The sequence below is a fragment of the Agelaius phoeniceus genome, chromosome 19 (assembly GCF_051311805.1).
Source record: "Agelaius phoeniceus isolate bAgePho1 chromosome 19, bAgePho1.hap1, whole genome shotgun sequence".
Lineage (NCBI taxonomy): Eukaryota > Metazoa > Chordata > Aves > Passeriformes > Icteridae > Agelaius > Agelaius phoeniceus.
In genome coordinates, this window is record NC_135283.1 from 4,071,712 (window position 1) to 4,096,164 (window position 24,453).

At 43.6% G+C, this 24,453-nt stretch overlaps 1 protein-coding gene across 11 annotated transcripts in view; it reads left to right on the top strand.

The window, feature by feature from the left end:
* TNRC6C (trinucleotide repeat containing adaptor 6C) overlaps positions 1-19,287 on the top strand; it is a 65,559-nt gene extending 46,272 nt beyond the window's left edge. For 9 of the 11 annotated variants that reach the window (XM_077188396.1, XM_077188397.1, XM_077188391.1 and 6 more), the window contains 8 exons: positions 584-751; positions 1,826-2,017; positions 2,545-2,688; positions 5,406-5,522; positions 7,786-7,983; positions 9,247-9,317; positions 10,867-11,006; positions 14,441-19,287. In XM_077188396.1, coding sequence (XP_077044511.1) covers positions 584-751; positions 1,826-2,017; positions 2,545-2,688; positions 5,406-5,522; positions 7,786-7,983; positions 9,247-9,317; positions 10,867-11,006; positions 14,441-14,801 — 1,391 coding nt within the window. In that variant the 3' untranslated portion in view covers positions 14,802-19,287. The remainder of the gene's footprint in view (positions 1-583; positions 752-1,825; positions 2,018-2,544; positions 2,689-5,405; positions 5,523-7,785; positions 7,984-9,246; positions 9,318-10,866; positions 11,007-14,440) is intronic. The other 2 variants (XM_077188394.1, XM_077188398.1) reach the window with 1 other exon arrangement.
* The last annotated feature ends 5,166 nt before the right edge of the window (positions 19,288-24,453 follow it).

Sequence of the window (24,453 nt, forward strand, 5' to 3'; positions counted from 1 at the left end):
TCAAGAAAGACCCAGATTCATGTCACAGAAGCATTTCAAAATTATTCCCTTAATAACAGTCTGAGTGATTCTGTTCTGTGTATACAAAATAGAAACCAGTTAGTGCAGAACCTGCTATGAAAAACAGCAGCTGTTTTTCTGACCTTTAATTGCTTCCTTTTTTGGGGGATTTTTAGCAAAATGAAGTGGCAGACATCATGGGGGGATGCTGGGGAGACATGAGGAATATTTTGGCTTAGCCATGGAATGGTGCAGACTGGTTTAAACTCAACATTCCGGTGCATTCTTCCAAGAAAAGTGAAGAGACTGCAAGTAGAAACACTGACAGCTTTAAAATATTATCCCTACATCTTGTTTCCCCCTCTTTTTACCAAGGTTTTAACTTTCTTCTGAATTCTGAATATTTGTAGTTCTGTTAGTGTTCCATAAAAGCAAAAATTCTTTAAAATGTGCATTGAAAATGCCACACATGCCTACAGATACCTGAAAATCAATATTGAGTAATTCCTGTGACTGGATTTCAAACCCAGCTTTTCAATCCCTCAGTGTATGATGGATTTCTAAGGATCTCTTTCCCCCCCAGCTGGACTGAACCCGAACATGAATGTAAATAACATGGACATTACTGGTGGTTTGTCAGTGAAGGACACTTCTCAGTCCCAGTCTCGCCTTCCTCAGTGGACACACCCCAACTCAATGGATAATCTGTCTAGTGCTGCTTCTTCTCTTGACCAGAACTCCAGCAAGCACGGTAATGTCCCCTGGCACTGTCCCCCCCATGTCCCCCTGCCTTGCCTGGCTTTTGGTGATTCCAGCCACAGTGCAATTGCAATTATTTCTCTCATGTTCCTTTTCTGTATAAATGCTCACAAATGCTTGGTAGTCTCTGAGCCTCTGAGATTTCATAGATGGTTTCTGCAGTGAAGGGCTTGCAGCTGTCACTCCCTGCATGCAGTGTAGGAATGTATTTTTCATGTGTTGAATTTTGTTGCTGAGAACATGGAGTTCAAGTAAAACAAGCCTTAAGTGTTGGTAAAACAAGTCCCACAATCTTCCCCTTATTCCAGACCTACATACCTTCAATCCAAAAAAACTTTACATTGGCTTTCTCCCACAATTTTTCCAGTATTATCAACCTTTCCTAGTGCAAAGTGTGATGGATTACATAGTTACTCAGCCTAGAGTTAGGGGCAAAAAATTCTTACTTTTCCAGAAGTGATTGCTAATCTGTTTGAACACCTTTATCCTTAACGCCTCCAGTATCCTGAGCCAGTTATTCCTTTATTTCCTGTATCAAATTTATTCTGTTAGAACATGGGGCTCTGTTAACTTTATTATATCCTGGATTTTATTCTGAGCAGCATGAATTACTTCTTTTACAGCAGTTTTTTATTCTGCAAGTAGCTGCACTGCTGATGCCAAATTGTTGTTTGATAGTTTGTAGGAACATGAGAACAGCCATTTCAAATCATCCATCCTGTCAGCACTGAATGCCTGGGGAAGGATGAGATGAGGGATATTCCTTGGTATGCTGCCTCAGCAAGTTCCTATTTACCAACAGTGTGATGATTTGAATTACTTAGTCTCTTTTTGGCAGGAATTTAATGCAGAATTCTTTAACTTGAGTATCTAGATTGTACCAGCAATGTGTCTCTCATCTGTAATCCCTGCTAGGGCTTCAGATGCCATTAAGCTTGGCTTACTGCATTTGCATTTTAGTTTTCTTTTTATCTTTGTAATACAGAAAGAAAAAAAAAAAGGCAAATAATAACAAAACATATCCTGCTGGAATTCCATCCTACAACCTCTCTTTGACTCCTTGCAGGTGCTATCCCTGGAGGTTTGAGTATTGGTCCTCCGGGCAAGTCCTCCCTCGATGACTCCTACGGCCGCTATGATCTGATGCAGAACAGTGAGTCTCCTGCCAGCCCACCTGTAGCTGTTCCTCACAGCTGGTCACGTGCCAAATCCGATAGTGATAAGATTTCCAATGGCTCCAGCATAAACTGGCCACCAGGTAACTCAATCCAAGCCTTGCTGCTGGGCTGGTGTCCCTCAAACGTGTTGTTGAGTCCTCCTGATGTGTAGGAGTGTGGCATTCACACTCTGAAAAATCCCTTTGCCCGGGGTTTTTCTCCTGGGAAGCTGAGAAGCCTCAGAGAAAAGAAAACAATTATCTCATTTGCTTCTCCTGTGTTTTGCTCATGTGGAATGTGTTTGGTGAATGTTTCATTAGTTTCTGCTGTGAATTATTTTGACTCATTGGCCAATCAGGGCCAAGCTGTGTCAGGACTCTGTAAGGAGTCACAAGTTTTCATTATTATCTTTTTAGCATTCAGTAAGCATCCTTTCTGTATTCTTTAGTATAGTTCAGTATAGTATTCTTTAATATAATATAGTATTATAAAATAATAAATTAGCCTTCTGAGAACATGGAGTCAGAATCATCATTCCTCCCTTCATTGGGGCACCCTGTAAATACAACACAGGAGCTTTGGAGAATTACAACCTCACACGTTTCCCTTTTTATTGTGTTGGAAACAGAGTTTCACCCAGGAGTGCCATGGAAAGGACTGCAGAATATTGATCCTGAAAATGACCCTGATGTTACTCCTGGCAGTGTTCCAACTGGGCCTACCATAAACACCACGATACAGGATGTGAATCGCTATCTGCTCAAGAGTGGAGGTAAACAACAAACTGCTTCCACATCTGTGCATCATTTCTTTTCCCTTCCAAAAAAGGGTTGGCCTCATTTGTTAAAGATTAACATATTTTTTGCATGTGCTCCTAATCTAATAATGCTTCTGCTCAGAACTGTCACTGAATATCCAGAAATAATTGTTTTAAAAGAAGGGATTAAGAAGTTTCTTGTTTTCCATGGGAATGTAAATACTTTTATATTGGAAAAGGCTGTGAGATGTAATTTAAACTTCTGTGGTCACTGGAAGTTTCTCTGACCTGTATCACAAGGTTTTGAACAATATTTTGCTCTCCACACTGCCCACCCTCCTCCATACTTTGTGAAATTCTCAGAAGACTCAATACAAAGTTCCACAGTGTTGCTGAGACAGCAGGCTTCTGGTACATTAATTAATTGTAGCTTTGTTAGAAGATCAGTAAGCAAAATAAATTAGAACTGGTTTATCTCCAAAACCATAAAAGAAAAAAATTGGGAATTGACTAGTAAACTAGTATTTCCCAGTGCTATTTCCATTCCTTTTGTCTTGGCAGTGATTTCTTCAGAATAAAAAGGGAATTCTATTAAACAAGAAAGGATTGTGACTGTGCTACTTGTTAGCCACATGTGCTGGAAGTTGATCAAGGGAAAGGTGGCTTGGTTAATTGTGATCTGAGTGCCAAAATAGCCAAGTTATCTGCACTCTGTCAGAGCACTGCAGTTGGCACAGGAATAGCATAACCAGGCTGTCCAGAAGGACCTGTCAGGAGTGAAAATGGGGGGTTTGTTTTAACACTTACATCTGTGATACCAGCACAGATTGTAAATCTGTGACTCCCTTGAAGTGGGGGTCCAGCTCTGGGATTCTTACCTCAGGTAAGGGATGTGAAACATGAGGGAAAGGAATGCAAAGTGTTGATTTTGGTTGTCTCTTAGCAAGAAGCAGCCTTTCTTTCAGCTGAAACATGAAGTATTTGGCTAATGAGTAAGGTTGAATTAACTTGAATGACTCCAAAGTGCTTCCAAGGGGACAGGCAGGTTTGAAGTTATAAAAAGAAAAGCTGTAAAATGTTTAATTCAGTGACACTTCAAATAGAGTTCACCCAAGAAATATTCCTCAGGCCAGAAGCCTAAATGTACAGAGCTCTACCTGTAAAATCAGATGAGATCCACTACAGGTCTTGCTGCTTTAGAGGAGGAACATGAGCTCTGTGGGTGCATAATCTGCCTGTGGAATGAAGAAATAACTCATCTCCTTAGAGAGAGTCAGCAAAGATGGTCATAGCAGAAGTAAACAGGCCCTCAAGAGGTCAGGCCTTCTTAAAACCAGTGCCTCTGGGGGGTCAGTGTGTGCTTCTTTTCCTCATTAGCTTTTTAGCTTGGTAATAATACAATTTTAATAAAAACTCTAGTTGCAGAATCTGTTTCTTTCTGCTTGTATAACTGCAGCCTGAAGCACAGAGCTTGTGCTGACAGACAGAGCTGCTCCCCAGGTAGAGGGTCAGGCTGTGGGGTGTGCTGTCCTTGCCCTGTACACTTAGAAGCAGGTAAAACTTCAGCTTTTGGGTCGATTTTTGCTTTGCCCTGTTTGCTAATGAAGCTTTGCAGGCCCAGCTTCTATGAGCTGAGAGTTGTAGCCACAAGGAATCAAGACCATTTTCAGCTCTGTGGGCCTTTGAATCTGCTATAATTCCATATTCCATATCTGTTATAACCCTAATTCCATAGTTCCTGCCTGGGAATAGATTATTTCCAGACAAGACCTGATACAGAGTTCTGTTCCCTTAAACTGATGTCTGCATCAGTGTCCCTTGGAGCACAGGGAGGCTGCTTTAGGTGAAGTTTGGTTGGTTGCTGTTCCAGTTGAAAACAAAGCCTGTGGTTTTTATTGAGCTGTGAGGGATGAGATTGTCCTTTTACTTCCTCCCTTCTACCTCAACACAGTGCTCTTTGCTACAGAGCTCACCTATTTTTATTAGTCAGTTAAAGATGTTTCAGTATCACAGCCCATCTCTGTGTGTCAGGAATGATAAGTCACCCAGGATACACACTTGATTTTGTTGGTGGCTGGAGAGAATCATTCCAGCTCTCCTGGTCTTTGCAATGAAGATTTTTGATTTTATGTTCGGTTTCTTTCATTTGCTGCCAGTAAGGAAATTGTGCATGTGCTTAGATTATAAATGATTTACTGAGGTGGTTTTGTGCTATTTCATTTATGTTATCAGTTTGAGAAGAGATTGCTGAAATATATCTTCGCTTTTACTGAAAGTCTGCAAAAATTTAAAGATACTTGTGGGCATTAGGATGTAGGGGAAGTGTTTACCTTGAGTAATTTAGGACAGATCACCCGTGGTAAGAGGTTAATTTATCATACACATCTCTGCTGATCTACAATTCCCATTGCCTAAGTCAGCTGGCAGAGGACATTTATAATTGAAGCCTGTTCCTCTGAGACTAAACACTTTAACACTGACTTTTTGAGTCATGTATCTTAAAGGAAATGCAGAATTTACCTTCTGCACTACAACTGTTCCTGTGCCAGCTTTCTTCTCTTTCCTTCTACTTTATCATGCTTCCAGCAACATTTCATTCCTAGACTTCAGAGACCAGGCTGATTAAGGAGAATGCCTTGCATGGTTTGTATTTGCACATAACAGATTTGCTTATTTCACACCAAACATCATTATGCCCATCTTTCTTAGTTGCTTCTCTGCTGGTTCTGCAGGGTCATCCCCAACATCATCTCAGAATGCCACGCTGCCTTCATCGAGTGCCTGGCCGCTTAGTGCCTCCGGCTACAGTAGCTCTTTCAGCAGCATTGCATCTGCACCTAGCATTGCAGGTACGGCCTTTCTGCTTCCACAGCTTCTGCATTCCCAGGAAAAGGCCCTAGGGAGTGCATTTCCAGTGCTTGCAGGAGTGCTGCCCCAGGCACAGGTGTGTTTGGAGCCCTGTGCTGCGTGGCAGCTCTCCTGGCAGCTCTGCGGTGGGGAGTGGTGCATGGTGAGCCTGGGACTGTGCTGAGGAAAAATGGATTTATTCCACCTGGTGCCACTCTGGCATGGAGATCTGTGGGGGAGGAACACTGCCCAGGGCCTCAGCAGGAACAGACCCTTCCAGGAAGAGCTGATGTGAAATTTGTGTAAAAAACTCACTGTTAAAAGTGAAACACCTTCAGCTCAGAAAAAGCTTCAGCAGTACCTCCAAGGGGTGCTTTTTACATGGCTCTTGGGGTTTGTTTTGGGGCTCTTCAGTGTCTTTTAATAGTCAGGCCAAAGCCTGATGCTCCCCTCGATGGGTGAGCTAAATAATTACCCCATTTTCTTTACTGAGCTCTAAATTCTGGAGCTTCTTTTTACAAAACATGGAAACTTTTCTTGCAAACTGGCTACCTAAATATGCAGTTTGTCCCATTATAAATTTTTATTGGGCTGTATAGGTGGATTAGATAAGAAGATGCTGATCCACTGAAACCCCTCCACTTCTCTGAGGGTGCAGCCTCTGGGTCAGGCTACAGAATGCAAAACAAAAAGAACTTGCTTGGGATGTTTTCCTCCAGTGAAAAGAAAAGAAAGGAGTGGCTTGCTTTTCTTTATCTGCCATGCATTTCTGCTTTATTTGCTGCCTTGTTTTTGGTTGTTTTTGCAGTGTCATCTAATATTTGTGTTACCTCCATGACAAGTAGTGACATAGCAACACCTGGCCTGTGGTGCTGTGCCTGTCTTGGGTGCCCCAGCACAGGCTGGGCTGCTCTGAGCTCTCAAACTCAGACTTCCTCCTCTCCTCTCACCATTTTACCCTCATTAATGTCCTCATTGTCATTGTCAAATTATTTCTGTTGCTACAATTTGCTAGAAGATGGGAGAGTGGTTGCCCTTTCACTTAAATAGTTATGATTCAATATGAAATAATTGAGTTAAATGATTTAGATAAATGGAGGCAATCTGGGGAATGTGTGTGTATGTAACTGAGTCTGGGATTTTGCAACTGGTAAATTTGGCTTTGGGATTCATAAAATTAATCAGTGCCTGCCTGATGTCTTGAATCACTGAAACTTTAAATCTGCCAGTTCTAGTTTTATAAAAATTCACAAGCTCTTTGCATTGTGAACTTTATCAGACCATTTTTTTTTATTCTGTGCAATCAGCATTAAAACATTGGGGCAGCACAGTCACAGCATCATTTGCTGGGGCAGAAGATGCAGGATTTGTGTCCCTTTCAGTCCATTCCAGCCCTCCATGTTCTGCCAATGCTGGTAACAGCAGGACTGTGCTGTGACAGGGAAATTTGGCTCTGATTGCACAGCACATGTTGGTATCAGGAGGAAAGGCTAAAGGTGAATAAAGATTTGTTTTGTTATCCATTATTGAAATCAATTCAGTCTGCCCCTCTGAACGCTGTACTGTGTCTACTGTTCTTGAGTTTGTGTTATTTTATAAAACTTTGAATTGGCAGTTATAGAAGTAAGAGTTTGAAAACTGATCAGGGAAAGAACAAGCAACAGCAGAAGGTTATAAAGACTGAAGGGTTGTGGTGTGGTCTGACCTTCTGAGGACTTAGTTTTTCTCAAAGATACTTGGAAAAAAGAGTATAGGTTACTTCAAATATTCAGAAATAAAGTTTTTGTTGGTCTTTGATCTTTAGAATTTTAATAATGCACCAGAAGAACATATGGATATACTGAATTCTTTATATTAGGTAAAATGAGTTGTGGAAGAAAAAGTGTTTAAGTCCTGTTAAACCTTTGAGAGAGACAATCTTGAAGTGTTTCATTATAATTCTGGTGAAATCAGATTGCAAATACCAATGTCCATTTTCTGGACTTCTTTCCATGTATCATCTTTTACAAGAAAACAAACCAACAGATTTTCAAAAGGGAACTTGCATGTAGCAGGTAGTGTGAGGTTCAGTAAACACAAAAGTACTGAAAATTGTGAGCAGTGGTTTAAGTAGGTTCAAATATAGGATTATTCAAATATATTCAATATAGGATTTGTATGACTGGATGGTTCAGAAAGTTGTTCTTGTCCTGCTGAGAAGCTGGGAGGATGTAGCCCAGGATGCCCCTTGGTGAAGAACACCCAAAGACTGTTTTTCTGTTGCAGGTAAACTGTCAGACATCAAGTCCACGTGGTCCTCTGGCCCAATCTCTCACACCCAAGCCTCTCTGTCCCACGAACTCTGGAAGGTACCCAGAAACACTACAGCTCCAACCAGACCTCCTCCAGGCTTAACCAACACCAAGCCATCCTCCACGTGGGGTGCCAGTCCCCTGGGCTGGACCAGCTCTTCTTACTCCTCTGGTACTCACTGCTCTCTTTTCTGCCTTCTTTTCAGCATTGTTTGCTTCTACTCTGCCTGTGAGGCTCCAGAAACCAGAGCTTTAACACAGCTGGAGTGTTCTGTGCTGGGGATGCATCTCCTGTCTCTGTATTTCACTTTGAATAAGTTGTAAATGAAGCATCTTTCAGCTGGTCATGGTGGTGATTTTACATAGGAATTGCTCAATTCCTTTAACTCCCAGCTAGGGGTTTTTTTCTCTAGTTCCTTAATTTCTAAAAATGTCTTTCAAACATGTGTCCTGTTCTGTGGTGTGGTCTAAGACTCCAAGAGGAGCCTGTAGAATTTAATATGGAACACATGGATGTGAAGCATTTAGGACCTGATGGCATTGCAGGGCCCTCAGGGAATGCCTGAATTTTTTCATGCTGACCCCTTTTTTTATATGCTTTAATATTAATATGAGAAGCCATGGATCTGGCTAAATATATATATATCTATATTTAGATATCTCTATCAATATAAATATAGACATATATGCAGATATTACTTCTATTTTATAAAGCTGTTTTAATAATCTGATTACACTAAGTTGAGAATTAAATTCTTCCCTCTTCCTGCCATTTATTTTGAATGTTTCTTCACCAAACTTCCACCTGGAAGGGCAGATAAAGCTGCTCCTAGGGTTCTCTGTGGAGCACTTACAGGATGCACTGTGACTCTCAAATGCCACTCATAAATATCAAGCTTGTAGAGATTCTTACTGTAAAGCACCAGGCTGAGGTTGTTAGAGCAGGTTTTTTGGTTATGTTTTGTATCTTCAATCAGAACATTGTCAGTGCAGAAATACCTGTTTTGAATAAGTCATACACATTAATCTGTCATTGACAAGAGAGCAGAGTGCTGCAGTGCTATAAAAATCTTTATTAGCAGGCAGCATTCTGAGCCTGGACATCAGAACTGCTTTTAAAATGTGTCTTCCAGATTAATTCTAATGCATCCTGAGGATCCAGCTTGTTGCAGTGCCATACCTGCATCTGTTAGTTCCCTAATATTTATTCTGGGAGTATGAAAAATGCCACAGATCTCTGAAAAGTAACAAGAGCAGCTTTTCATTCAGCAGCCTTTCCTTCCAAGGGAGGCAGTAAATCAAGATGTGAGGAATTGGAGGATTTGTTTTCAGCAGCACTGAGGCTTGTTAGTGTGTTGTGATTCCAGATGAATTTGCTGTAAGGTGCTCTCCAGAGACCTTGATGAAATGTTTTGTTGTGGAATCTGTGTTACAGGTTCTGCATGGAGTACTGACAGCTCAGGGAGAACAAGCAGCTGGCTGGTTCTTCGGAACCTCACCCCCCAGGTAACTGCAACTGTGCAAAGCTGGCCAGGAAAAAACACTGCCATTTAAGAGATGATCAGAACAGCATTCAGCAGCCTTGGCCATCTGATTCATTTGAAAGAGGAATAATTATTCTGGATTTATCACCTGTCTTCTACAGGGCATTTGTTAAGTTTTCAAAGTGCTGTCAGATCAAGTATGAATTTTCAAACCTGTAATTAGTCATTCAGTGGGCACCATTTCTCTGTGTGTAACTTTGGAGGTGAATGATGTTGTAAAGCACAGACAGAGGTGTAAAATCTGATTTTCCTATGGGTTTCCACATCCTCTACTTGTCCTTCACTGTGTCATTCCAAAGGGAGAATGTAAGCCACAAAACTTTAGATACAGACATCCAAATTAATCTTGGGGAAAATTTAATTACTTCATATTTATGAAGTGTGTTTTCCCTTTGACTTATGTCTGGATTTCTATGGATGTCTAATGATAAATATCATTTGTATAACCTAAATTGAGACAATTTGTCCTCTGGACTGTAGGGAATTCTTAAAAAAATCAGGATATCTCCCTCAATGAAGAGAGCAATAAGTGTGTAATTAAGTACATTACTTTCACTTGTACTCACTCTTTAGCTTTTAAACACTTGTTAATTTAGCATTTAAGGTAAAATGACAATACCACAACTAACCTGTTGGAATTTTAAACCTCCTTCTGTACTAAAAGGCATAAACCCACTAGAAAATACTACATTTGATCTGAGGCTATAAAAAAAGCTTCCAAAATTAATTAACAGCACTGGGATTAAGGGTGTGTAGTTTAATTAGAAGTGTGAAATATCACTGGTTTGGGAGATAATACTTCTTTGGAGAAAAGTGGAAAAAAACTTGTTTATTAAACAATGAAACTTAAACAATATTAAACAATAAAACCTAAAGTTTAAAAACTTAATGTTAAAAAACTTATAGTTTTAAAATAGCAACATATATAAAACAAAATAGAAGTTTTAGGATAGTAACTAATCCTTCTTCACCTTCTCCTCCATAGGTTTGGGTAATATAAAACAAAATAGAAGTTTTAGGATAGTAACTAATACTTCTTCTTCACCTTCTTCTCCATTGTTTTGGATAATATAAAACAAAATAGAAGTTTTAGGATAGTAACTAATCCTTATTCTTCACCTTCTTCTCCATAGTTTTGGGTAATATTTTGTAATTAGACAGAAAAGTCCACATTGTGGACTTGGAAGGATTAGTTATTGAGTTAAAAGTAAAATAATTTAAGTATAATTTCTTAATTAGATAATTTAGCCTTAAAATACCTTATATAGAAAAATAATTAACCATTTGGTAACTTATTAGTAAAATACTATAGAACTCACAGCCTACAATATGGATAAAAATAATAATAAGGATAATAGTAATAATAAATATGGATAAATAGTAATAATAAATATGGATTGAAATAAACACCTAAGTGTAAACACAAAAGACCATCTCAAAGCCTTCAATCCTCCCTGAAGAGGAGCAGAAGAGGCAGGAGGCAGCAGTAACCTCTGTGCCTGTCCCTGCAGATCGATGGCTCCACGCTGCGCACGCTGTGTCTGCAGCACGGCCCCCTCATCACATTCCACTTGAACCTGACCCAAGGCAATGCTGTGGTCCGATACAGTTCCAAGGAGGAAGCAGCCAAGGCCCAGAAGTCTCTGCACATGTAAGTTCCTGCTCCTTCTTTTTTTTTTGTTACAAAGCCATTCTAGCTCAGAAAAGATTTTCTTAGGTGTAACCGATCACTAGTTACTTCAATCTTAATTTTTTAAGATTACCTAATGGGAGAGGAAAAAGTGAACTGGGGGTATATACTGAATCAGGGGGTGTTAGAAAACTTAAATCAGCATAAATAATTGTTGTGGTGCACCCTAAGTCCCAGCTAGGTGATATCAGGGGTGTGACACATCCCCCTTTTGAGCTCTGTAGAATCAAAAATGCAGCAGCACGGGGCCTGGGGTGGACTGGGGTAACTTTATTTGATGGCAAAACCCCCCAAGTCCAGGGTCCCAGGACCCCAAACTGAGGGCAAACAACAGCTTAGAAACAGGGGAGGTCTCAGGGGAGGATATAATCTTTAACTAATCTGAGAACTGGGGGTGGAACACAAGGCAGGGAATACATGTGGAGGATTTCAAGGGAGGAGAACAGTTTAAATGAACCAATGGGGTTTGGAAGGATACAAAACTGACAGGGAAGTTTTTAAAGGGAAGGGCAGGCTCTGGGTGGGATTGACATTTAATGGAAGGAGGAGTAAGGAAGGTTCTGGGGAAAGGGTAGGGACAGGGAGGGTTTGAAACTTGGCAGGGAGTGGTCAGGTAACAAACAGAAAAACTGATACTGAACAGAGTTGAATAACAACGAGGGAACAAGTCTGATTTTAGAGACATAATATACAAAATGGGGGGCTTGTACCACTCCAAAGACAGGAGGACAATACAGAGGAATTGCAAAACCACAAATTAAACAGTGAATATGGCAAATAAAGAAAAAGCACTACAACAATAATATCCTCAGTTAGGACTTGTCACCTCTAAGGCCACAAAGAAGTTGTAGGATGTGATGAGGATTCCAAAGGAAGCTCAGGGAGAGCACAGGACAAGGTTTTAGCTTTAGAGAGAAACAGAGAGGGTAAAACAATGCTAAATAAGGAGTGTGTTCATGGTGGTCCCCTTTTTTTTTAAGGAGTTATGAGAGAAGTGTATGACAACAAAATCAGCTTTTTAGGAGTTTTACAATCAATGGGAGTAATTGGCATATGTGGTAAAATCAGTGCCACTGGGCAGGATGAAGAATATCTGCTTTTAGGAGTTTTTAAATCAGTGGGACTAATTGGCATAAGGGCATAAGTGGTAAAATGGTAAAATCAGTGCCATTGGGCAGGATGAAGAATACAGAGAGTGATGTTTCAGGAGAATTACTTGGGTATTTAGAGAACTTGGGTATTTAGAGTTGGAAAGCAATTCCCTTTATCAACAGGTTATAGAAAGTACTGAGGCAGTGGGAGCATCATTTGGCTGGAGAGCTTCTGTCCTTATTCCTGAAGAGAATTGAGGCTCCAGGACATGTCAGTTAGAGGTGGTTTCCACATGTGTGTATTGGGGTGTTTGTGGATATAAAAAGGTGGATAGAAAACAGGACAGAGCAGGCTTGGTGGAAGAGATGGGGGTTGCTCAAAGTGAGGGGATATGATGGAAATTTTCACCTTGATTGCAGCTTGGGGGAGGTGGATCCCTGTCACAGAATTTCTGGGGTTGGGAGGGACGTTAAAGCTCACCCAGCCCACTCCTGCCATGGGCAGGTGTCACCATAGGACACAAAACAACAGGAGTGCACACACCAAGGTGCTCTCAAGGTGAAGAAAATGGAAGTTTCTTTTCTGACTCCAACATTTATAGATTTCCAAAAGTGACAGTGGATTGGAGGGTGACAGTGCCACCTCTCCAATGACACTGGACAAACCAACACTCCATCAAATTTCTCCTCCTCCATAAAAGAATGCAAAGCAACAAGTTATTTACAGAAGGCGTGTGAGAAAGTTCATTACAGGAATGTAAACATCAGAAAATCTTAAAAATCAGGGTGACAGGCAGGGACACCTCCCACTATCCCAGGCTGCTCCAAGCCCCATCCAGCCTGGCCTTGGACATTCCAGGGATCCAGGGGCAGCTTCTCTGGGCACCTGTGCCAGGGCCTTGGACATTCCAGGGATCCAGGGGAGGCTTCTCTGGGCACCTGTGCCAGGGCCTGCCCACCCTCACGTTTTCCCCATACCCCATCTAACCCTGCTCTGTGTCAGGCTGAAGCCATTCCCCTTTGTCCATAGTCTCTGTCCATGTTCCCTGGAGGCTCCTTCAGGCATGGGAAGGGTGCAGTTAGGTCAGGAGTTAGGACTTCCTGACCCTTCCACTAAACAGCCTGAATCACCCCCTGAGACAGCCCCTGCACAAGCTCAACACCAAACAAAGTCAGCACCAATCCTCACCCCCCAGTCAAAAGCAACCCCACTCCCTCTGAATAAACCATGGCCACCCCACTAAAATCTGATTGGACCGACAACAGACCCCCCCTATAGTAGGGGTAGTAACCCCAACACACCCCCTATAGCAGGCCCCCCCACCACCACAGCCAACCCTATCCCAAGGCCATAACCCCATAACCCTATCCCAGCCACAACCAACCCTATCCCAAGGCCATAACCACATAACCCTATCCCAACCACAACCAACCCTATCCCAAGGCCATAACCAACAACACCCCAGTTAGCCCAGGCTTCTGGGTAAGGATCTGCCGCCAACAACACAGAATAAACCAACACCACCAACATCCCCCCTAAATAAACCATAGCAAACACCAATCCCAATTCCCTCAGCCATTCCTGACAGAAAGCACCCTTTACACCTGTCTTGGTTTGGAAAGACAGGAGTCTGCTAAGAAAGGCAGGAGCCTCCCCTGAAATGGAGAATATAAACCCTCCCCACCCCTCCCAATTGCTATAAATTTGAAATTAAGGGGCTCTCAGGCAAAAAATATGGGAGCAGGAAATAACAGTTCTTTAATAGGGAAGAAAAAAATAAAAGGATAAAATAAACAATGCAGTACACTAGAACAACACTGACAGAGTCAGAACCCAGTCTGACACCCTGTGGGTCAGGGTGTTGGTGGCAGTCCAATTGGAATTGTGGCTCAGCCCTCCTGCAGTGTCAGGGGTGGTTCTGCTGGAGCAGGGATCCTGGAGAAAGGTGCAGTCTCTGCCTCTGAAGGTCCAGGGGAAGAGGCAGCTGCTGTTCCTCTGGGGAATCCAGTGGAGAAGCTGTGCTGGTGTTCCAGAGTCTCAGATTATATCCAGGTAGGAATGCTTGGCTCCTCCCTCTGGGCTCACATCTCCCAATGGGATGCTGTAGTTCTTATCAGCCATGCAGGGACATTCCATAGCTGTTATCAGCAGGTGTCCCCTCCCCAGGGAGGAGTGATTGTGATCACTCAGAGAGAGATAAGGCAAACTGCCCACCTGACAAAAGCCAACTGCCATACAGATGGTAACAGAAAACATCTTGCATTGCAATGTGGAACAACAGCTCACACCTTGCTGTCCCTCAGGTGTGTCCTGGGCAACACCACCATCCTGGCGGAGTTTGCTGGTGAGGAGGAGGTGAACCGGTTCCTGGCGCAGGGGCAGGCGCTGCCGCCCACCTCCAGCTGGCAGTCCAACACTGGATCCACGCCCGGCCGCCTGGGCTCCTCGGGCAGCTCCCACGGGCTGGTGCGCCCCGACGCCGGCCACTGGAACCCCCCGTGCCTGGGGGGCAAGGGCAGCAGCGACCTGCTCTGGGGGGGGGTGCCCCAGTACTCCAGCAGCCTTTGGGGACCCCCCAGCGCCGACGACGGAAGGGTCATCGGGAGCCCCACGCCCCTCAACACCCTCCTGCCGGGGGATCTGCTCAGCGGGGAATCCATCTAGGAGACACGGTGGAAGTAACAATCATCAGCACTAAAGGAGAACAGAGAATTGAAAAAAAAAAAAAAATTAAAAAAAAAAAAAGAATTAAAAAATGGTAACCCTTTCCAGTCCCGGGCTTGATGAAGAATCCAGCTTTAACCCATGAGACTGGCAGCCCTCCTTAGTACCTCTGTCCAATATTGAATCTGAAACTGCAGAAGTCCTTGTGAACTGTTCCTGAAACAGTATGGGCTCCTTTGGTCAGTGTCACATGCTAATGACAGGTTTTACTTTTTTCATGGCTTTTTTTTTTGTTTTGTTTTATGTCGTCTTTTTATGTTTGTATGGTGATTTTTCAAAACCAAGTATAAAAGCTGCTTAGAATAGGTCTATCATGAAGGGCACTTTTCAGAATTTGGGCTGGAAAGGGTTATTTTATCAACTTGGGGGGGGTGGGAAGGGGAAATGAAAGCCTATTTAAATGAGCCTGTGACTATTATGCACATTACAGAGGCGGACCCAATAATCAGAAAGGGTGAAGTGTGATATTTTACCATTGGTACAGAAAAGTGACGATTCCCAGTGGCAACTCTGGACTGTACAGGTTGAGAGGGGGGGAGGGAGGGCAGGGTTGGGGTATCTCTGTGTCCACTACTCCCATGGATCTGCCTATGCACATTACCCTTGTTTCATTACTTTTTCATGTCATTTTTTTAATCCCAAAAAATATAAAAAGTAAAAAAAAAGAATAAAAAAAAATCAACAAAGAAAGAAAAAAAATACTTAAAAAAAAAAAGCAACAAACCATATCAACATGCAAATACTTGAATCCAGCAGGCCAATAACAAAATGTGAACACTTTCTGAGTTGAATTATTACACTTCCAGGTCAGCATCAGTACACAAAAAACAGGCTCTAAGAATTTTGTTTTTTAAAAGTTCAGACTCTATGTTTTTGTTGGGACAGATGTGAGTGAGTGTGTGTGTGTGTGTGTGTGCCTGTGTGTGCGTGTGCCCACGTGTGGTTTAACTCAACGTGTGAAGTTTTTTCCTTTGGTTCAGTATATGCTTTTTATTTGCTCATTGGTCAAATGTTTAATTGTTATTAGCTTCTAACTTTGCACTGAGTGTCCGCAGCCCTTCTTGTAGCTAATCCTGTAATGGTAAAAACACACAAAAAACAAAAAAAGAAAAAAAAAAAAAGGAAATTAAAAAAAAAAAAGGAAAGAAACTGATAGAAGGGGCCGGCGACAATTCACGTGTAAATGTTTACTCAAGGACTCTTATTGCATTTTAAAATTACAGTGTGTATCTCTGGAGAATAATATGTATATCTACCTTTAGCGGCTTTTTATTGTGGACTAATGCAAGAAAATTATTACCGGAGTATTGCACCATTTTTCCATTCGGAATATAAAGTTTAAAAAAAAAAAATACTCTTGTTGAACTGTGGCCATAGATAATTGTAAAGAGTTGATAGTTCCCTTGCAAGCAGGAACAGAAACAAGCACTTGGACATAAGTTTTGACTGCTTTTGGAGGAGCCAGGAGTTTTGGCTCCCACCTGTTTACAGACCTTTTTTTCTCCTTCAAACTTTAAAATAAAAAAAGGAATTTAAAAAAAAAAAAAAAAAAGAGAAAAAACAAAACAAAAAAAAGACTTCCATCGTAAAGAAAACTATTTTCAGAATGAAGATATGCTACTTCAGAGCTCTGGGATTGAACAGTGTTGTTGTATTATCCTTTTCTTTGGCCATTGCTGTGTACTATTTTTGTTGTTGTTTTCCTCCTCTTCGTCAAAGTGGCGAAAACTTTGTGATCACTATCTTGCACATGGTGGAAGATGTCTCAGGAAAGCCGGGTTTCCCGAGGAGCAACTCCACACCATTTCATGTATTTTTAAAACCCAACTCCTAGCACTGAAGATATTATTAAAAAACAAAATAAAATAAAAAAAAAAGACAGTAAGAAAGAAGAAAAATACCTAATCTAATGTGTAGCAGTTACATATTTACCAAATAATGGACTCAAAAGAAATAGATGTTTGAAGAGTGCTTTATATATTAAAAAATCGCTTTATGTTTAAAAAAAGATCAATGTTTTTGATTGTTTTGAAAGGAAGAAAGACAATGGAATAACATACACTTCAAGTATGTTTTAAAAATTATATGAACATTGTGCTCCCTGCCTGCTTGGATCAGGAAACTTGTGCATTACATTTTTTTTTTTTTTGGAAGATTAGCTTTTTAATGGTTTTATCAGATTTAAAGGGTCCTGCAAGATTGCAAATTAACAAAAGCTGGTTTTATAGAGGATCATGAACTATGCACAAACTGGGTTCAAGACTTGTTTGTTTTTTTTTTTCCTCAAGTTTTAGTAGTGTATTTAGCTGAATAACCTTTCCTCAGAGTAATTGCATCTCATTGCCATTACACGCCTCCTACATATATATTTTATATATACATATATATACACACACACACTTATATAAAATATGTATGTGTGTATGTGCGTGTTTACATACAATTTTCCATGCTGAAGTTTAGCATTGAGTTGTAGAAAAACTCCTGATATTTTCAAATTGGGAATGAAAATTTCTGTTGGAGGGGTTGGGGGGGGGAACTGGGTGGGTTTTGTTTCTAGGGGCTTTTTTTTTTTTTTTTGCCTTTCCTTTTGAATTAAAGATGTCTGTAACTCTGAGATTAAAAAGAAAACCAACAATTGTGGCTTTTAATGTTTATTCTCCTCATAGAATGTGATTGTTAAAAGAACATGCACCGAAAGTTGCTTTCAAGAGTACGAAGATTCTTTGAAACTTAATAAATTGCAGTTTTTTCTTGGCTGTTGAAATAATGTGTACTTTTCTTTTATGCAGGGGATACTAAATATATATATATTGTTAAAAAATGTGAAGGTATTTCATGGAAGGAGTTAATTTTGAATGAGAATTCTGTGTACAGACAGGCAAACCCCTCCTGTTGTGGTCACCCCTCTCCTCTCTGCTGGTGACACTCATGAGCTTTTCCATCAACACTTTGCACATCTCATCCAGGAGCAGCAGAACCCATCTTTGCCTTCAGATTCTGTTTTTTCTCATTCATCCATGTGTCCAGTAACACAGTAGGTGAGTTTGTTACCCCCTCCAGCCAGGCTGGGGCTCCCCCAGCTCCTCCCCAGTTTCTGGCCCTGGGTGTCTCTAAATGCCATTTTAGAGATATGATCTTTTTGAGGTGAGCAACAGCCCCTAAAAAGGGGAGAAACAGCAAAATGCTTTCGTGTTTGGCCTTGCAGGGTTTGAGTTCAGGAAGGTGTTCACCATTTGAAGGTTCTTTTACCCCAAAGATGTCAGTGCAGGGCTGGGGGCTCATGGAGAGGTCCCAGCCTTGCTCCCAACCAGTCCCTGAGCCCCCACTGGCACTGGAGCCACTGGTGCTGGGGGTGATGCTCAGCAGGGTCTCAGGGGTGTGAGTTTGTCCAGAGGAGCTCATTCCCCTCGTCCATGTGGGGAGGAGAACCTGGCATGAACAGCTGGGTTATTGAGGGTAGTCCAGCCCTCAAGCACCACCCACGGTTACTGGGATTGTCCATGAGCCAGAATTCCCAGGAAAGACCCAGTGGCTGTTGGGTCTGAGTTGTGCTGGCAGATATGATTCAGTCAAAATACCCAAATTCAGCTTTGGGGGTAACTTCTGTGATGGAAACAGCAAAAACTCCCAGTCTGGAGCCTGTTCTGCCAATTTGATTGATCTGGCCCCAAAATCACACAGCTGTTTTTCACTGGAAGCTGCTTCCCCTCCCACCTCCTTTTTTTTTTTTTCTCTTCCAGGTGTTTATAATGAAACTTAAAAGAGAGCTGCCTTTTCCTTCTCTGATTCTTGGGTTTGTGTTTTGTTGGGCATTTTGTCCTTGGCAAGGAGGTTTTCAGTTTTGGTGTCTCTGGGCTTTGTTGCCAAGATATTGAGGTCCCTTACAGAGTCAGATGTTTTATTCTTCTGTGAGGTTGGCAGCAACAACTTTTTGTAAACCAGATGCACTCTTAAAATTCAGAAACCTCCCCTGATACATTGAAGGAAATTTCAGCTTCTGGCCAAAATCAATCTTTCAGTGTTTGCATAGCTCTTTATTTTTTTCAGTGTCATTCTTCTGCTTCAATGCTATCCAGTATTTCTTAAATTGTAAAGAAAGCTCCTGATGATCAGGATTCACCCTCTGGCTGCAGAATCTTTACAAGAAAACATTTTTAACACTTTGTGTTTTTCTGTACATTGCATCTGCTGTACCCTCCATGGCACCTTCACTGCATGGCTCCCTGTCTTTAGGCCAAGAGAATTTCTCTTTCCTAAGCGGTCTGAAACTGTCAGATTTCTTAGTTCTTTGTCTAGTTTGTGGGTGGCACTGGCAGAGCAGATGTTTTGCTATTCTCCAATGAATATATTATTGTTCTTGCTAATTCAATATATGATTGTGTATGTGAAGGAGCTTTTTAATTAAAAACAACAAAAAAAAGTATATGGCTATCTGTATATGTTAAGAATTACTGCAGTTGGAAGAGTCTGGAAATGAAATTGGAAAACATTTTAGGATTTGGATTGTGGGGAGCCACAGCGTGGAGGACCCGAGGTGAGCCGAGTATCCCCCGATGTCGCACGATGTCACAGAGGTGACAATCTCACGGAGGTGACACAAGGACACGGGGGTGACAGTGTTTTTTACCTTTTATGAAAAATCCCTTCCTTAGGATTTTTTCTCCTGAGAAGCTGAGAGGCCTCAGGAACAGAATGTAACCAATGGTTATCTGCTGCTGTGGAATGCAACAGGTGCATCTGGGATTGGTCTCGTGTGGTTGTTTTTAATTAATGGCCAATCACAGTCAGCTGGCTCGGACTCTCTATCCGAGACACAAGCTTTTGTTATTAATTTCTTTTCCTATTCTTAGCCAGCTTTCTGATGAAATCCTTTCTTCTATTCTTTTAGTATAGTTTTAATATAATATATATCATAAAATAATAAATCAAGCCTTCTGAAACATGGAGTCAGATCCTGGTCTCTTCCCTCACCCTCGGACCCTGCGAACGCGGTCACAGCACCCGGCCTGTCCGTGCTGCTCGGGATCCTGCGGGGCCGCTCGGGGCCGGGCAGCTCCGCAGAACGGAGCTCCGGGACCTCCGGGTGTCACCCGCCCGGTGCCACCGAGCCCGGGGCCACCGCGGCACCGGGAGCTCCTGCGGGAGCCGGCACTGTCACCCCCTGTTCCTTGTGTCACCCCCGTGAGATTCACCTCAGCTGCGGGAGCCGGCACTGTCACCCCCTGTTCCTTGTGTCACCCCCGTGAGATTCACCTCAGCTGCGGGAGCCGGCACTGTCACCCCCGTGTCCTTGTGTCACCCCCGTGAGATTCACCTCAGCTGCGGGAGCCGGCACTGTCACCCCCTGTCCTTGTGTCACCTCGGTGAGATTCACCTCAGCTGCGGGAGCCGGCACTGTCACCCCCTGTCCTTGTGTCACCCCCGTGAGATTCACCTCAGCTGCGGGAGCCGGCACTGTCACCCCCTGTCCTTGTGTCACCTCGGTGAGAGTCACCTCAGCTGCGGGAGCCGGCACTGTCACCCCCTGTCCTTGTGTCACCTCCGTGAGATTCACCTCAGCTGCGGGAGCCGGCACTGTCACCCCCGTGTCCTTGTGTCACCCCCGTGAGATTCACCTCAGCTGCAGGAGCCGGCACTGTCACCCCCGTGTCCTTGTGTCACCCCCGTGAGATTCACCTCAGCTGCGGGAGCCGGCACTGTCACCCCCTGTCCTTGTGTCACCTCGGTGAGAGTCACCTCAGCTGCGGGAGCTGCGCTGTGCCCTCAGCCCCCCATGCCCTCCGTGCCCGCAACTCGGCAGAGGCCCCGGCACACCCAGCGCGGCTCTCCCGAGGCAGGACGGGCTCAGCCCCTGTGCCAGCGGGCTCCAGGTGCCCTCCTTACCCGCACTGACCGTGTGCCAGCTCCTGTGCCAGCTCCTGTGCCAGCTCCTGTGCCCTCTCCTGTGCCAGCTCCTGTGCCCTCTCCTGTTCCAGCTCCTGTGCCCTCTCCTGTGCCAGCTCCTGTGCCAGCTCCTGTGCCAGCTCCTGTGCCAGCTCCTGTGCCCTCTCTGTCAGCTCCTGTGCCAGCTCCTGTGCCAGCTCCTGTGCCCTCTCCTGTGCCAGCTCCTGTGCCAGCTCCTGTGCCCGCAGCACAGACAGCGCCCACTCTGCCCCTGCTGTCCCAGGAGGATGTTCTGCCAAGAGATGATTTTTGGATGATTTTTGTCCCGTGTGCCTCCTGTGTTCATTTTTTACCCATGTGTTGGAAATGAGTCTCTTGTGTTGTGTCCCATGTGTTGGAAATGAGTCCCTTGTAAATGAAATCGTGGTTGGTGCAGTCCTGGTTTCAGGGTTATTAAAATGGTGTCAAACACAATGAGCTGCTTTGCTGTCAATAAATGTGGTTGTTGGTAAAGGGGGATTGCCTTGACCCACCTGTGGGGCTGCTGACTCCTGGGAGAGGTGTGTGTGTCCCATCTGTCTGTCCTGAGGTAATACTTCATGATTTTAAATGTTCATTTTGTTCAAGGCATGGTCCTGAAAATATTCACAACTGTGGCAGATTCCTCTGTAATTTTTCTGTTGTTCCACCTCCTGGATCCTTTGCCCACTTTTTAATTTATCTGAATTTATTCTTCCTTTATACTGAAAACATATTCAGGCAGGCTGCAGCCTTGTGTGACTGGTGGTGTTGGAAAAGAGCAGATCCTCTTTCCATTTTTACAGTAGGCCTCCTTGTTTTGGTTACAATATTCAGGCTTTACAGGTATGTTTTACTCACAGGAATACCCACAAGAGCAGAAAAAGCTCACATTTTTTCATTATTTTATTCCATTTCAAGCAGGACCCACTTTTTCTGCCTTTTCCTGTCACTTGTCTCTGTCCCTCCCATCTCTTCCCTACCCACAGATGCCAGGGAACTTCTGATAAAGGCAGAGGAGGTGATTATTGCACAGGTAAAGAATGGCAGCTTCTGCCTCTGTGAAGTCTGGAAGTTGCCTAATTAGAGCTGTAATCCCAGTGGGAGATTGAGCAGAAGCAGAAAATACCTGAAAGCCAGAGGAGGGGACAGACATCAGCCCCCACAGCTCAGCAGCCCTCGGGTCTTTGCTGGGAAAATCACAAATCCTGAAGGAAAAGATTGCAAACAGCTCTGATCCCCCTGTGATGCCTTTATTGATGAGGATTTTCCAAAAACTGCCAGGATTGTGTTTCCCAGCACACTGCCCCAGCTGCCTGAGCCTGCAGCATCCAAGGGAGGATGGAGCTGCTGTGGGGAGGGTGGAGAGCACAGGGACAGGGCTGGAGGGAATTACACAGGGACTGCCTGATTTAGAGGGGAGTCTCATTACTGAAAGGACTAAAAATTACATTAAAAAGGAAAAAAAAAACCAAAGAAAAGGGAAAGGAAAGGAAAGGAAAGGAAAGGAAAGGAAAGGAAAGGAAAGGAAAGGAAAGGAAAGGAAAGGAAAGGAAAGGAAAGGAAAGGAAAGGAAAGGAAAGGAAAGGAAAGGAAAATCCACAACAAAACAAAAAAAAAGCTTTCCCTGTTGGCTCAGTGATGCATTTCTCTGCAGCAGCACTGTGTAAATGTGAGCAGTGAGGTGGTTCTGGAGCTGTGTCCAGCTCACTCTGTTGGATTCACGTCCTTTATTTCTTGCTCCTCAGCTTTCTGTGCCTCTTGGTTTGTGAATTTTGGGTTCCACAGTAACCTGGCTGGGAACACAGCTGGAAGTAATCTCAAAATCATTTTCCCAGGCTGCTTCAGGACCTTTCTTGGAAAAATCCCTTTTCTGGGGGCTCTTCTGAAATACAAGACACGAAGTTGGGCACTTGGGACCAGCAGTGACTGCAGCCTAGGACAAGTCTTTGGACACCATTTGGTGCTGCTTTTGGGCACAGCCATTCAGAGATTTAAACTGGGTTTAATGGAGAATAAGGCTTTAAATTCTGTCTGCAGCACAAAAGTATTTTTTGTTATTTAGTGGGAGTTAAGCACAAAACACTGAACCCTCATGACATGAAATTTAAGACACAGTGTAGGTAATTTTTGCTTCTGTCCTTAACTGGGAAGGGACAGAAGGAAAAGCAAAGTATTAAAAAAATAACAGGACTCAGTACAAAGATGGGAGGTTGTGTCATCTAGTACAGACATCTCACAGCAGAGACTGTGATCCTTATGCCCTTACAGCTCAAACACTGATTTCTGATCTGTTTTAGAGAATTCTAGGGCATTGGAACCCCCTGTGGGCACTGTCTTTAGATGAGAAACGAAAACTTTCTGAAGTGAGTCTAAAGGGAATTGGTTGAAGTCTCCTTTTCTACTTGGACCTTCAACAAAGTTAAGAGGCCAAGTATCACATTTTTCAGATGGGGTTATTCCTAGAGTTCTTGTCAATAGGAGACATCTAAAGTGCAGCATTCCCTTGGCATAGCAAGGGTTGATGCATTCCTAAAAGTGCTCTGCTGGTGTCATTGTCACCACAGAGGGCTCAGCTGTGTCTCCAGCTGCTGTCCTGTGTGGGACCTGAGAGCAGAAATAACAAATCAGAGGATTTATCAAGTCTTTTACTTTCTTTTTCTTTTTCTTTTTCTTTTTCTTTTTCTTTTTCTTTTACATATTTATCACAGAAATCTCTGAAAGTTCATGGTCTGCAAAACAAGAAATTGTTACCAGCACCTTGGCATGTCCCTGTGGGTTCCAAGATGAAGCAAGAGGGACATCAGGGTTTCTAGAGCACAGACAACGCTGGATTCTGCTGCCCTGGGATTAAGGCCAGAGCCAGGATGGGGATGATCAGCCCTGCAGTGAAATCTGGGCAGTCCCTGCTTGGAGTGGAGATTCCTGTGGTTTTGGTGGTGTTGCCCAGCCCAGGAGCCACTCTGCCCTCTGAGGCTCAGGGGGGCCCTGCCCTTGCGGGGCACAGCTTTGTGCCAGGGGAACAAACCAACAAACCCCACTTTTCCTCTCTTTTTCTGCAGCAGCCCTGTTCTGTGAAGGCACAACCATGAGCCTACAGGGTCAGAGCTGTCCTGAGGGCTGCCTGGATACTCTGAAGGATGCAGCCATGAACAGAGGTGTTTGCACAGCAGCTCCTCACTGGAGCCCCTGATTTTGAAAAGCTTTTGTGTCAAGCAAAGCACAGCACGCTGAGCTTTGAGCTGTCAATTAAAAGGCAGAGAACTGTAAATCCTCTTTGCAAACACTTGGAGCCCTGCTGTGGGTGGTTCCCTGAGCTCCTGCAATCTGTTCTGCCCGGGGAAGAAATCTGCAGTGGCTCCATGCCTGAGCTGGGGTCCGATTGTCACGGGGTTTGGTGGTCAGAGGGGCTGGTGGTCACAGGGGTCAGTGGTCACAGGGGTCAGTGGTCACACAGGCCAGTGGTCACAGGGGACTGATGGTCTCGTGGTCAGTGGTGGCAGGGGTTGTTGATGAGAGGGGTCGGTGGTCCTGGGGAATTGATGGTCACAGGGCTCAGCAGTACCATGGATTGGTGGTCACAGGATCCCATTGTCATGAGGGTCAGTGGTCACAGGATCCCGTTGTCGCGGGGGTCAGAGGTCACAGGTTCCGGTGTCGCGGGGGTCACCGAGTCCCGCCCTGTCCC